Raw genomic sequence first — 12273 nt, forward strand, 5'->3', positions numbered from 1 at the left:
ACGGTGGCTCAAGCCTGTAATCCCAGCACTTTGGGAGGCCGAGACGGGCGGATCACGAGGTCAGGAGATCGAGACCATCCTGGCTAATACGGTGAAACCTCGTCTCTACTAAAAAATACAAAAAACTAGCTGGGCGAGGTGGCGGGCGCCTGTAGTCCCAGCTGCTCGGGAGGCTGAGGCAGGAGAATGGCGTGAACCCGGGAGGCAGAGCTTGCAGTGAGCTGAGATCTGGCCACTGCACTCCAGCCTGGGTGACAGAGCGAGACTCTGTCTCAAAAAAAAAAAAAAAACACAATGAGATACCATCTCACACCAGTTAGAATGGCAGTCATTAAAAAGTCAGGAAACAACAGGTTCTGGAGAGGATGTGGAGAAATAGGAACACTTTTACACTGTTGGTGGGATTGTAAACTAGTTCAACCATTATGGAAAACAGTATGGCGATTCCTCAAGGATCTAGAACTAGATGTACCATATGACCCAGCCATCCCACTACTGGGTATATACCCAAAGGATTATAAATCATGCTGCTATAAAGACACATGCACACGTATGTTTATTGCGGCACTATTCACAATAACAAAGACTTGGAATCAACCCAAATGTCCATCAGTGACAGACTGGATTAAGAAAATGTGGCACATATACACCATGGAATACTATGCAGCCATAAAAAAGGATGAGTTTGTGTCCTTTGTAGGGACATGGATGCAGCTGGAAACCATCATTTTTAGCAAACTATCACAAGAACAGAAAACCAAACACCGCATGTTCTCACTCATAGGTGGGAATTGAACAATGAGATCACTTGGACTTGGGAAGGGGAACGCACCGGGGCTTATCATGGGGAGGGGGGAGGGGGGAGGGGGGAGGGGGGAGGGGGGAGGGATTATATTGGAGAGTTATACATGATATAAATGATGAATTGATGGGTGCTGACGAGTTGTTGGGTGCAGCACACCAACATGGCACAAGTATACATATGTAACAAACCTGCACGTTATGCACATGTACCCTAGAACTTAAAGTATAAAAAAAAAAAATGCTTATTGGAACATTTCAGATGTTGCATTTTCAGATTTGGGATGCTCAGGTGGTAAGTATAATGCGTCTGTTCCAAAATTGGAAAAGAAATCAGAAATCTGAAATACTTTCGGTCCCAAGCATTTTGGATAAGGGTTACTCAAACCTATATGTTAAATATGTCACTCAATTTTCTACCAGCTTGCATCATTTATAAGGAGAAATCTGTTGTCAGTCTTATCTTTGTATCTCAGAACATATTGTCTGTTTTTCTCTGACTTAAGATTTTTTTTTTAAATCATCAGTGTATGTATGCTTTGTAGCATCGTGGTGTCTGTTTCTGTTGAAAGTAGTGGTGTGCGCATGTTCTCACTCATAGGTGGGAACTGAACAATGAGGTCACTTGGACTCAGGAAGGGGAACATCACACACCAGGGCCTATTATGGGGAGGGGGGAAGCGGGGAGGGATTGCACTGAGAGTTATACCTGATGTAAAGGACGAGTTGATGGGTGCTGACGAGTTGATGGGTGCAGCACACCAACATGGCACAAGTATACATATGTAACAAACCTGCACATTATGCACATGTACCCTAGAACTTAAAGTATAATAAAAAAAAAAAGTGGAAAAAAGAAAAACTAGTGATATGTTTGTGTATTGTGTGAGGTGTTTTGTATAAATGCAGGGTTGTGTGGGGAGGCATTTTGTGTGCGTTATTTTGTGTGGACAGTTTGTGTTGTGTGGGGACGTGATTGTAGATGTTGGGGGGTATTGTGAGGGAATACTCTTTTTGGGTGCTTTTGTTGTTTTGTATCTCTGGTATTACAGTGTCCTACCTGCTCGATGTTGTCTTTATGTTTATTTTGATTATTTATATATGAGGATAGGACTTTTTATACCAATTAAAATGTTTTTGGTTATCCCATTCTTTGTTTCTGTTTCTTTGTTTTCTCTTAAATGTATTGTCTTCTGCTGTTTCATTTTCTTGATCCACCTTTTTTCTTTTTAATATTTTAGAATTTATATCTTCTCTGATCTTCTTTGAAATTTTATCATGCATATTTAGATTTCAGGATTAAAAGTATTATCCTTCCCCCAACTTAAGGACGTCATTAGCTTTGGTCACTCTCTTCCTGAAATGACAGTTTTGTTATTGAAGGTATTTAAAGTGTGACTTTTTAGAAATTCAGCAGTATACACATACCACTTTTTCACCACACCAGTAAATGTCTCATATGTAGTACTTAAAAAAATTACTTTTGTATGTATTGTATTATGGTGACCTCTTGTGTGTTAGATTGTGCTTATAGGAACATTAATTTAGAACAAGTCTTCTGGTGGTAAATTACTTTGGTTTTTATCTATACATTCTTTATTTTCCTCTAGTTGACAATTTTAGGTTAACAGATTTTTTTCAGGCACTACAGAGATAATATTCCTCTCTGTCTTATACTGTCACTGTCAAAGCCTGCTAATCTATTTTATCCTGTCTTATCTCTCAGCCTATTTTCTAGTTCTTCTGTTTGGTTTTTGGTGTTTACAGTGATGTTGATTTCTTTTTATGTATCTTGTTTGGGCTCTTTTCGTTTTCTTGGATCTGTGAAGCCATGTCATACTGGGTCAAGCATATTTACAGCTGTTTTCCGTTCTCTGTCCCTTCTCTTTCTAGAACTACATTTAATCTTGTATGAGATATTTTCCTTCAGTCATTTGTGTCTTTTGACACCACTTTGATATTTTCAGTTTTGTTTTCTTTCTTTGTTTCCTGTGGTTACATTCTTTGCATCTTTCTGTTCTCTAATTCTCTCCAGCTTTGTCATACCTGCTCTTTAATCTTTCCATTGAGTTTAATAGTGGTTCCAGCTTCACTTTCATTCTGTTTCTTTCTGATATTGGGGGATGATGTCCCTGGAGACTTTGCCTATATTTTGAAAGACCAGTGGTGCCTCTTCTTCAGAATGTTGTTATGGTGCAGTGTTCCCTCAGAGCTTTTCATTTATCATGATATATGGAAGTGACACTCTCCTTTGCTCTAATTACCATTATTCTTCAGACAATATTTTAGGAAGTTTTGAAGTAGCAAACAGTTTCGAAGGAAAGTTTTAGAGGCATAAGGATAATAAAAATACTTATTTAGTCCTGTTTGCTGAGAGATTTTCTGATTTAGTAGGACTGAGCCCAAGAATTTACATTTCTTAAAAGTTTTCAGGTAAAGCTAATGCATCTGGCCTGGGGACTACACTTTGAGATGAACTGGAGTGGATGTCTTGACACTGATTATTTCACCTTTCAGTTAGGGGTGTTTGCAGGCATGGTGATCATTTCATTAACACTGAATACAAATGCAATGAAAGTTTCTTTTGACACTTAACTAGCTTGTTTAAAATCACTGCATTAATGTAATGTTTTCTTTTAGTGATCATTCAGGATATGTTCGTCCAGTACCAGTGCCACGCAGTTTAAATAGTGATATTTCCTATTTTGGTGTTGGGGGCAAGCAAGCTGTCTTCTTTGTTGGACAATCAGCCAGAGTAAGTAAAAAGATTTCTTAGAAATGAAAGTTGATCAAAATATTTTGAAGTTGACTCTGTCTAAATGCATTAACCAGTTTATTAGGAATTTAAAAAGTACTCTTTTTAATATTTAACAGATGATAAGCAAACCTGCAGATTCCCAAGATGTTCATGAGCTTGTGCTTTCTAAAGAAGATTTTGAGAAGAAGGAGAAAAATAAAGAGGCAATATATAGTGGATATATTAGAAACAGAAAGGTACAATACATTTTTAACTCACAGTTATAAATTTACTCCTTTGGATAGACGGTAGGACTCTGTCTTAACTTGAAGGTATGAAATTGTCATAGTTACCTTTTCCTTTAGTCATGCTAGCAACAAAAATGGGCTTTCTCAAGCCAAAATCTTCAGACAAGTTGTCTCATAAAGCTTACTAAGCTTTCTGTAAATTGCTTGTAGGATTGTAAACTTTTTTCCCTGGTCTGAATTTGGGTCTTAAAATCTTTGTTATATAATAAAATTATAGAGTAGAAAAACAGTAATAGGGTAATGCACTTTCAGGAAATTGGACCTCAAGAGAAATAAATGAGAGATTGCTGTTACAAGTTTGCATTCAAATTCTTGTGTTAATAAGACAAAATGTTAACAGATTTGAATCTTAGTGGCAAGTAAATGGTATATTTATTGTGTATCCCTTCAACTCTGTTTGAAACATGATTTTTTTTTTTTTTTTTTTTTGAGATGGAGTCTCACTGTATTGCTCAGGCTGGAGTGCAGTTGCGCAACCTCAGCTCGCTGCAGCCTCCACCTCCCAGGTTCAAGAGATTCTCCTGCCTCAGCCTCTCGTGTAGCTGGGATTGTAGGATTACAGACGCCTGCCACCACACCCACCCCACTACTTTTTTTGTATTTTTACTAGAGACAGGGTTTCACCATGTTGGCCGGGCTGGTTTTGAACTCCTGACCTCGAGTGATCCGCCCACCTCGGCCTCCCAAACTGCTAGGATTACAGACGTAAGCCACCGTGCCCAGCCTGAAACATTTTTAATCTAAAATCTTTAATACATAAGTTAGTTTACTTATTATTTTAAGAGATGGAGTCTCACTCTGTCCCTCTAGACTAGAGTGTAGTGGTGCTATCACAGTTCACTGCAGCCTCTAACTCCCAGACTCAGGTAATCTTCCAACCTTGGCCTCCGAAAGTGTTGGAGTTATGGAAAAATCTTTATTTTAAAGTGATTTGGGGCTGAACATGGTAGCTCAGTCCTGTAGTACCACTAGTTTGGGAAGCTGAGGTGGGAGGACTGCTTGAGCTGAGGAGTTCAAGACCAGCTTCTATAGCATAGGAGACCTTGTCTCTACTGAAAAAAAGAAAAAGAAAAGCCGGGTGTGCTGGTGTGTGCACGTGTAGTCCCAGCTACTTGGCAGGCTGAGGTGGGAGGATCACTTGAGCCCAGCTGCAAGTGAGCTATGATCATGCTGCTACATTCCAGTTTGGGTGATAGAGCAAGACTGTCTCAAAAACAATACAAAATTTTTAAAAAGTAATTTTGAACTTTTAAAACATTGATTTTCTGCTTCTAAAATAACTTGTAGGAAACTTTATAGGAAAGCATAAGGAAGATAAAAATACTCCCAAGTCCTAGAGAAGCCTCCTGAAACATTTTGGTGAATTTCCTTCTAATTCAGCTTTTTAAAATATATACTTAATAGTTTTGATCCCACATTTTAAAAATTAACACATTGAGTATTTCCCCATCTTACAAATTGTTTTGATACACAGCAGTTTTTAGTAGCTTTATAACATTTTCTTCAATGAATGTAACATAATTTCATGATTCTGTTGAGCATTTGGCTTATTTAAAGGATTTTACAATAATTGTAAAGACATTGCCGTGAATATCTTTGCATAACATCTTACCTGAATTAAAAATTTTTTTCCTTAGTTTAGATTGTTATAATTTTAATAGCTGTGATAATGAATTTGAACTTTTTTTTTTGAGATGGAGTTGCACTCTGTCGCCCAGGCTGGAGTGCCATGGCATGATCTCAGCTCACCACAACCTCTGCCTCCCTGGTTGAAGCAATTCCTCCCGGATAGTTGGGATTACAGGCTAATGCCACCACGCCCAGCTAATTTTTTCTTTTTTTTCTTTTTTTTTTTTTTTTTTAGTAGAGACGAAGTTTCACCGTGTTGGCCAGACTAGTCTTGAGCTCCTGACCTCAGGCAGTCCGCCCACCTTGGCCTCCCAAAGTGCTAGGATTACAGGTGTGAGCCACTACGCCCAGCCTGAATTTGAACTTTTAAAATGTTCGTGGCATGTATTTCAAAATTGCTTGTCAGAAAGGTTAAACCCCTAGTCACATACATTTCCAACCGTATGGAAGTACATGTCTGACCATTTATTTTTCAAAAGAGTGAGAAGGGGAAAGGGCAGCAAAATGTTGGCCATTTGATAAGTGAAAAAAAAAAAAACCTTTTCTTTCATTAGTTGGTGGGTTGGATTTTTTTTTTTTCCATTTTATTACCCACTTTTATTTTCTCGATAATTTAATATACCTTTGTGCAGGACATGACTTTCTTTTCTTTGTTTCATTTACTTAACAAATTGCATATTTTGATATTTTTACATAACAGTATTCCATCTTGTCTTAACCACCACGAAGCCCTGTAAAATATAATGGTGGAAATATTAGTTGCCATGATAAAACTGGTGAGAAATAGAAATTGAGAATTTAAGTGGTTTTCCAAACTGTGTGCATATTACGAAGCTTGTATAGAACTGTGTCTCCCGGAGCACCATTTCTCTGCCAGCCTTTTCTGTATTTTGTGCTTAGTTCTTCCCAACAAACATTTCATGGGTACCAAGTACCTGGTCTGTTTCCTTTTATGACCAGTCTTTTCCAGCCTATTTTTGTTGGCCTTGTATCTCTGACCTGTGAGCAGTTTTCAGAATGTGGGTGGAGTTGGTGGTTCTTGTTCTATAGTCAATAGTCTTGCCTTTTCTAAAGATGTGTATTTGCTACTTATGTCAAAAGCTCTCAAATCTGTGTTTCGTGTGAAAACTTTTCTCAAGACTAAGATACTGAAACATGCTAGCTTCAGTAAAGGAAACAAACCGTCCTAGGCCCTTTAAACAGAAAATACCTAACAGAGGGAATCAGATGGTTACCTGATTGTTGGAAGGGCCGAAGGAATGAGTTGTGGGCTAAGCCTTCAAGAATGATGCTAAGACTCTGAAGTTAATCCTGGAGGGATGTTGCAACATTTGCTGTAATCATTCAGTTGGAGGACCACCACTGGGTCTGTAATTCAGGAACTCACTGCTGTATCTGTGATCCAAAAGTTGGAATGTTCTTACTGCCACAGTTGCCCCACGACTGGAAAACAGAATTTCTGGCCATAACTAGGGCTGCAGTGGCCTTTTGACACTTTAAACCTGAAACCTGGTTACTGATATTTCAGTGCCTTGTATGATAACAGAAAACCTTTAAGAAACTTCAGGAAATAGCCTCTGCTTCATTTTTGGCATCCAGATTTTGGCTAGTATGTCTAATTAGTGAAACCTAATTTGCATCCACAACCAAACAGTATTTTTTTTCCTTCCAACCTCTGCAGCCCAAAAGAGTACAGTAAAAGGTAGTAGGAATGGGTGATGAATACCAACTGATCATGTCCAGTACACTCATTTCCAGGTTCAGTTAGATGTTCTTTCTTAGGTGTTTGAGGAATAACTCACTTTTGGTACCTTTGAAGTCAAATATTGGCTGGGCACAGTGGCTCATGCCGGTAATCCTAGCACTTTGGGAGACTGAGGAGGGAGAATCTCTTGAGCCCAGGATTCAAGACCAGCTGGGCAACATAGAGAGACTCTGTCTCTTAAGAGAAAGAGATCAAATACTATCCATAAACCTTTCTTATTCCTTCTTTCTCCTGTCTCCCTCTCAACTACCCTTTTCAATTAATGGCATCCACTAGCCATGCAGTTAAAGTTGGTAATCCTTTTTGTTAATCATTCAGCACATTTAATTTTGTCTTTTATATTATTTTCTTTCATCTATCCTCTCTTCCACCCACTTTCCATTGCTCTAATTCAGCCATCCCGCCTTATCTTTTATCATATGTTTATCATATATCCTAAAACTACCTTATTTCCTTTATGCTCTTGAATTCATGTTCTCTTTTTTTTTTTTTTTTTTTTTTGAGACGGAGTCTCGCTCTGTCCCCCAGGCTGGAGTGCAGTGGCCGGATCTCAGCTCACTGCAAGCTCCGCCTCCCGGTTTACGCCATTCTCCTGCCTCAGCCTCCCGGAGTAGCTGGGACTACAGGCGCCCGCTACCTCGCCGGCTAGTTTTTGTATTTTTTTAGTAGAGACGGGTTTCACCGTGTTAGCCAGGATGGTCTCGATCTCCTGACCTCGTGATCCGCCCGTCTCGGCCTCCCAAAGTGCTGGGATTACAGGCTTGAGCCACCGCGCCCGGCCGAATTCATGTTCTCATTTGTCTGGAATGTTATTATTCAGTCATCTGCTGGGTGCCTGTCACCCTCTTTTTACCTGTGTAGCTCTTGGTTCATATCTTCATACATAATGACATATTGTTTTGTAATCATTTGTTTTTTCATTTCCTACCAGCTGGAATTTGTAGAGCACAAAGGCACTGTCTTATATATCTTGAACCTGTCTTCCTGAGGCCCAAGTTGAGGCATAGGACTTACAGAAGATGCTTGATAAATATTTGGATAATGAATTTGCATCATTAGTAAATTCAGACTAATCTACTGACTCAGAGTGTATGAAATATTACTTGTATATATCATAGCTGTGATATTAGCAATTTAGTGTATAGAGATGCATTAGAATGGTTTTGAAGGGGTATGGTCTTAAGGATTTATTATTTTTTAATCAGAAATTTTAGAATTTGATAGACAAATTCTAAAAGAGCTGTAACACTGTTTTTAGTTAAGCAAGTAATCATACATACTTATTTTTAAAAATCAACTGATTTCCTAGATAGAATAGTTTGATCTGTTTTTATTTCCACAGTTTTTAAATGTATATAGCAACATACACAGTAGATATAGTCTCCTATCACTAAGGACAGGGATGCATTCTGAGAACTGTATCTTTAGGGTATTTTGTTGCTGTGTGAACATCATAGAGCGTACTTACACAAACTTAGATGGCATAACCTACTACACACCTAGGCTATATGGTATAGGGTACTGCTCCTAATCTACAAATTTGTACAGCTTGTTACCCCAGGCAGTTGTAACAGAATGGTAAATATTTGTGTAGCTAAACATATCTAAACATAGAAAAGGTACACTAATTTTACAATATTGTATCATCTTATGCAACCACTACAGTCAATTGTTGACAGAAATGTTATGTGGCATATGACTGTATACGCATACACACACATGCACACACGTGCGCAATACCATGTTTTTTTTGTTGTTTTGTTTTTTTTTTAAGACATGCTTGTTGCCCAGTGTGAAGTGCAGTGGCGCGATCTTGGCTCACTGCAACCTCAGCCTCCTGGGCTCAAGCGGTTCTCCTGCCTCAGCCTCCCTAGTAGCTGGGATTACAAGCACGTGCCACCACGCCTGGCTGCTTTCGTATTTTAAGTAGAGATGGGGTTTCGCCTTGTTGGCCAGGCTGGTCTTGAACTCCTGACCTCAGGAGATCTGCCTGCCTCAGCCTCCCCAAGTGCTGGGATTACAGTAGTGAACTACCGCAACTGACCTGCAATTTTTTAAAACGTAGACTCATACTACAAACTGAGAAGTTTGTAATTTTATCCTCAAATTCCTCTACTACCTCCCTTCCAGAGAATATTTAGATTTTCTCTGAAAGTGGACTGGTGTCCAGGATGATTTTACCTTTAAGCACAATGTGTTTGGGCTTAGCTAGCTGTGTCCAGCCTGCCCTGTAGTTTTCTTGAACGTGGAGTGCTGGACATTGGTCCTGACCAAGTTAAGTGGTAGGTCTCCCAAGCAAGGGTTCATTCCACCCTAGGGTAAGTGTCCTCAATTTTTTAAGGCATTTTAAAACTCGGTATTTGTCTTTACCTTTTCCTTTATGATTCTAAAATTGGTTTATCATTATAAGATAGGGTGCTCTTTATGCATGCTAGTTTAGCAGTCTGTGTGAAAGTTCCCTTGTCTTCACAGTGTTGTCACATACTCAGCCAGTTTGTTGTATTGGGCCAGTTTCCTCCAAAAGCTTTTCTGAAGCCTATCTGTGAAACTCCAAGTAAATCACATTAAAGTTTGATGCAATAGCTATTTGTATAATTATAACTTAGATGATTTAATCTGTTGTATTTCTGTTCACTCTTGTAGCCCTCTGATTCTGTTCACATTACAAATGATGAGGAAAGATTTCTACATAATCTTATCATAGAGGAGAAGGAAAAAGATAGCTTTACTGCTGTGGTTATCACAGGGGTACAACCAGAACACATACAGTACTTGAAAAATTATTTCCACCTTTGGACACGACAGTTAGCGTAAGTAATTATATTTGGTTTAGGAAATGTTGCTACTTAACTTTTTTAAGACTGAAAATATTACAGATATATTGAAGCCTCTTTGGTATCCTTTTTGCTCCTATCTCATTTTCTTCCCAGTACTCTGGTATTATCCAGTACTCTGATACTGGTGTTAAAACAGCTCTCTATTCATTTATTCTGTAAGTATTTATAGATCATCTCTAGTGTACTGAGCATTATTTGAGGCACAGGATTTTGACAATACTATAAAATTAAAAATGAACTTCACAATTTGTCAAATTGAGCACTATATCACTTCCATGACCCTGTTTTGTGCTTCTTTTCCATAGCACCTGTCATAATCTTCCATACCATATGTATTTATTTTTGTCGTTAAATTCACTGCTGTGTCTCCAATGTCTACTAGAAGAATACTTGCTACATGATAGATGCTCAGATGTTTATTAAGTGAATGAATGCATCAAGCCTATTAAAATAAAAAATATATGTATGTATGTGCCTATATGACATTAGTGCTGAAAATAATCATGTGTTTTTATTCCAGTAAAACTTGTAGGGACTCTATATATCCCATTAGACCAAATCAGAGGAATATTTATTTAATGGTTCTAATTTTTTTTTTTGGAGACAGAGTTTCACTCTTGTTGCCCAGGCTGAAGTGCAATGGTGCAATCTCAGCTCACTGCAACCTCCGCCTCCTGGGTTCAAACGATTCTCCTGCCTCAGCCTCCCGAGTAGCTGGGATTACAGACGCGTGCCACCACACTCGACTAATTTTTGTATTTTTAGTAGAGACAGGGTCTCGCCGTAATTGGCCAGGCTAGTCTTGAACTCCTGACCTCAGGTGATCCGCCCACCTCAGCCTCCCAAAGTACTGGGATTACAGGCATGAGCCCTTGTGCCCGGCCTAAAATTTTTTTTTTTTTTTTTTTTTTTTTTGAGATGGAGTCTTGCTCTGTCGCCCAGGCTGGAGTGCAGTGCGTGATCTCCACTCACTGCAAGCTCTGCCTCCTGGGTTCATGCCATTCTCCTGCCTCAGCCTCCCGTGTAGCTGGGACTACAGGCGCCCGCCATCGCGCCCAGCTAATTTTTGTACTTTTAGTAGAGACGGGGTTTCAGCGTGTTAGCCAGGATGGTCTCGATCTCCTGACTTCGTGATCTGCCTGTCTCGGCCTCCCAAAGTGCTGGGATTACAGGTGTGAGCCACCGCGCCCAGCCCCCCAATTTTTTTTTTTATAGCTATGTGGTACATACGATTTACTGTATTGTTTCCCTGATTTGCATTAGTCTGAATTACTGAGACTTGCAAAATGAGTACATCTGCTCAAAATTCGTATTTTAAAAATGCATCTTTTTACATTTACCCAAAAGACTGTTGCTCTTAATTTGAGAGTCTCAATTTTATACATAATTATATGCTAAGAGAATTAAAAAATTTTTTTCATGGGAAAATAAATTTGATTTTAGGAATACCTTTTTTCTTGTTGATTATTTGTTTATTATCCCTGTTACCCAAGGTATTTAAATAGGACTTTGCAGTTTTCTTCAAGTACTTATTTTATTAGCTATTTTATAGTTTCTTTTTATTGAAGGAACTCAGTGTACATTAACACATAATTTAAATATACTCTTGCTCTAATAAAGAATTATTTTGAAGAAATATTGCAAATTTCTATTTTGCGAATAAAGACGTGGTATTTTATAATCCTGAACAACATTACCAAAATATAATCTTTTTAAACCTTTTCTTAAAAAATAAAGAGGTGTTGATTTCCAGAGTGTTGGTTTTCAGTGAGATGATGTCAAACTTAGTAGTTTTGTTTTTGGAATATTAGGATAAGATTGTCTCAGTGCTATAGGAGAGGAGAGATGAATGTTCTAGAACAGGGGTTCCCAACGCCCGGGTTGTGAACTGGTACCCGTCTGTGGCCTTTTAGGAACCCGGCCCCACAGTGAGTGGTGGGCCCGAGTGAGCATTACCTCCTGGCTCCGCCTTCTGTCAGATCAGTGGCAGCACTAGATTTCTCATAGGAGCATGAACCCTAATGTGAACTGTGCTTGTGAGGTATTGCGTGCTCCTTTTGAGACTCTAATGCCTGTTGATCTGAGGTGGAACATTTTTATCCCAAATCACCCCCCTTCAACTCCCATCCCTGGAAAAACTGTCTTCCATGAAACTGGTTTTGGTGCAAAAAAGGTGGGGGACTGCTGTTCTAGAAT

The 12273-nt window shown here is 38.9% G+C and overlaps 1 protein-coding gene and 1 pseudogene across 5 annotated transcripts in view; one reads left to right on the forward strand and one right to left on the reverse strand.

Moving 5' to 3' along the window:
- Positions 1-12273, forward strand: part of SMCHD1 (structural maintenance of chromosomes flexible hinge domain containing 1) — a 151134-nt gene that overhangs the window by 30303 nt on the left and 108558 nt on the right. For all 5 annotated transcript variants that reach the window (XM_033178210.1, XM_033178208.1, XM_033178209.1 and 2 more), the window contains exons 6-8: positions 3442-3556; positions 3676-3795; positions 9884-10050. In XM_033178210.1, coding sequence (XP_033034101.1) covers positions 3442-3556; positions 3676-3795; positions 9884-10050 — 402 coding nt within the window. The remainder of the gene's footprint in view (positions 1-3441; positions 3557-3675; positions 3796-9883; positions 10051-12273) is intronic.
- Positions 8457-8491, reverse strand: LOC117064265 (annotated as a pseudogene).

Source organism: Trachypithecus francoisi, unplaced genomic scaffold, assembly GCF_009764315.1.
Source record: "Trachypithecus francoisi isolate TF-2019V2 unplaced genomic scaffold, Tfra_2.0 Lachesis_group19, whole genome shotgun sequence".
NCBI lineage: Eukaryota > Metazoa > Chordata > Mammalia > Primates > Cercopithecidae > Trachypithecus > Trachypithecus francoisi.